This window comes from Lactuca sativa, chromosome 9 (assembly GCF_002870075.4).
Source record: "Lactuca sativa cultivar Salinas chromosome 9, Lsat_Salinas_v11, whole genome shotgun sequence".
Taxonomy (NCBI): domain Eukaryota; kingdom Viridiplantae; phylum Streptophyta; class Magnoliopsida; order Asterales; family Asteraceae; genus Lactuca; species Lactuca sativa.
The window spans coordinates 76,654,444-76,659,450 of NC_056631.2; the positions used below are offsets into that span (position 1 = coordinate 76,654,444).

Below are 5,007 nucleotides of genomic sequence, written 5' to 3' on the forward strand. Positions count from 1 at the left end.
AAGTATTAACGGATCTTATTGTTATGTTAATTGTTAAATACTTAAGTGTTAACTTTCTAGTTTCTATAGGTTTGATCATGTTGATGTGTTAAGTACTTAATTCTCAAATGATGATGATGATATTAGAGTTGATATGGAAGATCTACATAAAATAATTGGATGCCTTGGTTGATGTGGACTTGGAGGAAGATTCCATGACTTACCTAAGTTTATGTTTAGAACATTGATAGTTTTGAGTTTTGACTTTTTATACTCTCTCCGTCCCAAAATTATAGTCCATCTTTCCTTTTTGGTTTGTCCTAAAATTATAGTCCATCTTTCCTTTTTGGTTTGTCCCAAAATAATAGTCCACTTCTAAAAATAAATAACATTTTTACCAAGATACTCCGTCATTATTAATTAACCAACTAAACATTTAATAGAACATTAAATGCAATGTAAGGACAATACTGTCATTTTATTGTATAAAGTTATTGGTAATTAATCATTCCTTAATCTGGGTGTTTTTTGTCGTAGACAATAATTTTACGACGGAGGGAATATTAATTTTATATATGTTTTATGTTTATATATATTAATTATGCATGATATAAAAATATTAATATCCCACCGATATCCCACCGCGATAACCTATATCTCAAATATCGGCCCTTGACCGATATTTGATTTTGGACCACTATAACTGCCTAGGTAACTAGTTACCTCACGTAAACGGAAAAATGACTTAAAAAGGAAACGAAGTTTCTAAAATGTTTAAAAAATATCATTATTTTTTAGTACAAAAAATACTATTGAAGTATACCATTTGTACACAGAATACCAACGAAGTACACATTTTAGTACAAAAAATACCACTGAAGTTTCCAAAATGTTCAAAAAATATCATTGTTGCTTTTTCAGAGCATCTTTTGTTAACTTTGTTGTTTTCGGATTATGTAGAACGCGGTCATCCGAGATTATTCAATGTCCTACCAGTTCACACCAGCTGTGTACTCTCTTTCATTACTCACTCAATCAGTTTGCATCTAAATACATTCATAGAAAAATACATAACTAAGAATCTATCAATTTGGATGCAAGTTGTTCAAGCACTCCGATACATATGCTTCTCTCTCTACTTTGACTACATATCGTCATCAAATTAGCCACATGACACTGAGTGTTCGTGACTATTCATCTCTTATTGTTCCTGGAGAATTAAATGCAACTCATACCCTCTACACCCACATTTAGGAATTCTCATGACATAACGTCACACTCGTTTCTCCTTTATATCTCTCTTGTGCCACAAAATTAATGAACGCCTAACCTTGATGTATAGTATATGTATATATATAACGTATCTATGTTTTAGGTTTGAGGCATATAGTGCGATCGGGAAGCAAGAATGTTTATCTAAGGTTATTACTCAGTTACTTCTCTTGTTACCACAAGAACGATCGAGTGAGTGAATGAAAGAGATTGCACAACTGTTGTGAACTGATATAACGGTGCATGATCTCTGGTGACTGTGTTCTACATAATCCGACAATAACGAAGTTAACAAAAAGTGCGGTATTTTTTTGAACATTTTGGAAACTTTGTTACGCTTTTAAGTCATTTTTCCATTTACCTGAAATACCTGGTTACCACAATGTTTTATTTGAACACATGTGTACTTCGTTGATATTTTGTATACAAATAATATACTTTAATAGTACTTTTTATACTAAAAAAACAACAATGATATTTTGTTGAACATTTTGGATACCGAATAACATACTTGGTACCTACAATAACCAATTCAATAATATTTTGTATACTGAAAAAACAATTAAGTATTTTTTATACGTTTTTAAAACTTCGTTATCTGATTAAGTTATTTTTTTTATAATATTCTGTCACAAAACTTATCTGATTAGGTTATTTTTTTTTCTAATATTCTGTCACAGTCATTAACTTGAAAAAGCTGAATTATATATAAAATTAAGTTGAAAACCAGTCAAAACTAACAAACTTAAAGTGTCGTTACTCTGTCACAATCATTGTTGAGAAACCTTTTAAAACACTGGGTCATCAATTAAACACGTGTTTTAACTTTTAACTTAATATTTACATAAAAATAACATACACTAAAAATTAAACGACACAAAGGATGTGAAACATGAACTCTACTTTTTTCTTTTTCATATTACATCAATCATACAAAATTTCTTTGTTTTCCCTTCTTTTTTCGCTTTATATCTTTACTACAAGTAATAAAAACCAAGATACCATCAAAAACTGATATAAAATTAATTTATACATATTTTTATTTATTATACATCTTTATTCTTCTTTTAATCTCTTTCTCCAGCTCCTCCATTCCCCCCACTTCTTCTAACTCCTACACAAACAAAAAAAACTAATTAACACAACAAAAGATAAAAAAAAAAAAAATCCAAATCTTTCTAGAACATAGATAGTAACATACCTTAGGTCCCAAAAACAAACCATAAGGTACCCCATTAAATTTTTCTGTGTGATGCAACTGAAAAACAAAACATGAAATAATATAAATATAATATAATTGATTTGAATATAAGTATAAAAATATTATTAGGATGAATGAATTGTGATCACATGTTGTTTACCTGATGAGCAGCTGCAACTCTTCGAAGGTAGGGGACATTTGCAATGGGACCCACTTGGAATCTCCTATGAACAAGGCCATCGTGGACGAACATGTACGCCATTCCAAACACCGTTATCCCAAGCCCCTACGATATCGATTCCATTCCGACCATTAATTAAATTATTGATTTTTTTCGTAACTTTTTAAGGATCTTTACGATGTAATCAACAGTAACTATCGGCCATTAATAGCATGTCAATTTTAATACACAGACAAAATCAAAATACGATCAATCTAGAAGATGATGATGATGAATCTGAGACTTACAGCGCCGAAACAGAGGCCGGGAAATATTCCTTTATGGAAGAAGCCGTAGTTCAGTAACGCAATCGCCGGAACGGCGTTTATAATCGCGAACACGTCGTTGAGCTCGAAGGGGCCTTCTCGGGGTTTATGGTGTGACTGCAAAGTTCAATCAACGGAATTTGATTCATTGATTTGCGGATTTTGATCCCTTGATTGGGGGAAAGTTTGTGGGAATCCAGATTAAATAAAGAAACAATGGAAGATGAAAGATTAATTTAATCAATCGAAGATTCAATTTGAAGTCAAAGGCAAATCTGTTTTGTTTTGTGGGTCTGGGATTTGTTAATTACCTCATGCATGTGCCATAAAGAAGCATGCCATAGAGCTTCATGCGCCCATCTCGCCCAATACTCCATTCCTACCTGTTATTAAGCAATTCATCCAATTTTATATAAGCCCTAATTTGAACTCGAGCAGATGTGTATATATTTAGATTCATGGATAATGAGAGAGATGAGTGATTACCGCAGCGCCAACAGAGAGAGCAAATGTCCCAAACATCTCCACAAAAGGAACATCTCCACCCTGTAAGAACCGATTTAGTTTTCCCCAAAACAGGATTTGGTAATTTTGGTTGCAGATGATGTAAAGTCAATATATATAGTGAAACATACCTCCATTTGCCATGAAAACCTGTAATAAACAGCCATAACAGCCATGGAAGTAATCCCAAAAGTAGACATGATAGCTGCGACAAGGTAAGTAAAGCGTTCGGACTTCTTCCTAGCCATTTTTTCCTCTACGACGCGGTTACTAGTACTACTCAACATCACCTGAGTTATTTCCTCATCTGAACCCTCGCCGCCGCTAGGTCCAGGATTGTTACCACTGCCGTTGTCCTCAACAATTTGGGTCTCTAACTTCTGGTCTCCGGCAACGAAACAGACTGTCAACCTAGGCGTCCGTCGGAACCGAGCAATCGGGTCGAAGTTTCTGATAGAGGATGGAAATTGAGAAGTTCTAGATGTGGGTTTTTGACCTAGGAACGGCATTCGGGTTAACCGGAAGGAGCGTGAACTGGAAGCGACGGCGATTGCTGCTGCCGCCATTGACGTCCAAGAGGAGTGCAGGCAAAGGGTTCTCTGAGGTGTGATGTTTGTTGGATTGGTGAGAGATGAGGAAAGTGAATTGGGTGGAGGAAGAAGACGAATAGAAGGGCGTCTTGAGGAAAATGTATAGAAATTCGAAGGCGGTAGAAGGAAGTGGTGGTGGAGATTGGATGAAGACCACATGTTAGCTTCTGTGTGAAGAGGGGGCCCTTAAATACTCACCACCAACTTGATTGCACTACTTCGTTTTGTATTGGGCTTTTTTTTTTTTTTTTTTTTTTTTTAATTATTATTATTATTATTTTTAAAACAAAAATTGAGATTAAAATATTTAATTTATTTTAATACTTGTATCAAAGTTGAATATTTATCTTAACGAGAAGAAAACGAAATATGACATGATAGAGTGGAATCCTGGACAAAACTTGAATATTTCTTATATCGTTGGATTAAGAAGTCATTTGGTAAATTAATCATTATATTCCATTGTTGTATTTAATTACTAGATCATTAAGTTAGGTTTCCTCGTAGGCATGACTAAACTAATAAATGAAAGATTATTGTCATAAAAAAGTCTCATAGTTTACCATTCCTTTCTAATTGACCTTGACACTTTTTTATTACGTTTTTCCCATTATTTATGAAAAAAATGTTCATTTTTCAAAATTTTGAAGGTTACCAACATATTATGGCCTACATTGCGGTTTTTGCTTACTTAGAATACATATGTGGCATGTTTTAGCTGATATGACATGGTTACTTACTTTGTCACATCAGCGTTGCTATTACTACCATAAAAATATTACAGTTTACATTTTCATTTGCAAAATACCCTAACATTTTTTATTCTTTTGCACATCATCATTTCTACTAAGAAAATAAAAAAACTTGAACACTCGAACTTGTAAGACCAAGTTTCAGGTATATTATTCTTTAATTGTTATGGCATTCAAATTCAAAGAAATGATATTTGGTGGCCACAACGTGGTGATGTATCTC

The 5,007-nt window shown here is 33.4% G+C and overlaps 1 protein-coding gene across 1 annotated transcript; it reads right to left on the reverse strand.

Annotated features, from left to right (window-relative positions):
* Positions 1 to 2,137: 2,137 nt before the first annotated feature.
* LOC111918038 (beta-carotene hydroxylase 2, chloroplastic) lies at positions 2,138 to 4,198 on the reverse strand. Its single transcript, XM_023913696.3, has 7 exons — positions 3,574 to 4,198; positions 3,425 to 3,484; positions 3,250 to 3,321; positions 2,921 to 3,055; positions 2,613 to 2,738; positions 2,453 to 2,509; positions 2,138 to 2,365 (listed from the first exon to the last, which is right to left on the reverse strand). Exons 1-7 carry the CDS (start codon positions 4,189 to 4,191, stop codon positions 2,291 to 2,293), a joined length of 1,143 nt encoding a protein of 380 aa, XP_023769464.1. The 5' UTR covers positions 4,192 to 4,198; the 3' UTR covers positions 2,138 to 2,290.
* Between the last annotated feature and the right edge of the window lie 809 nt (positions 4,199 to 5,007).

Coding starts and splice junctions, on each gene's coding strand:
- LOC111918038 (XM_023913696.3), bottom strand. CDS start 4,191: ATGTGGTCTTCATCCAATCTCCACCACCACTTCCTTCTACCGCCTTCG. Junction 3,322..3,424: donor CTCTCTCTGTTGGCGCTGCG/GTAATCACTCAT, acceptor GCTTAATAACAG/GTAGGAATGGAGTATTGGGC. Junction 2,366..2,452: donor GTTTGTTTTTGGGACCTAAG/GTATGTTACTAT, acceptor TTGTTTGTGTAG/GAGTTAGAAGAAGTGGGGGG.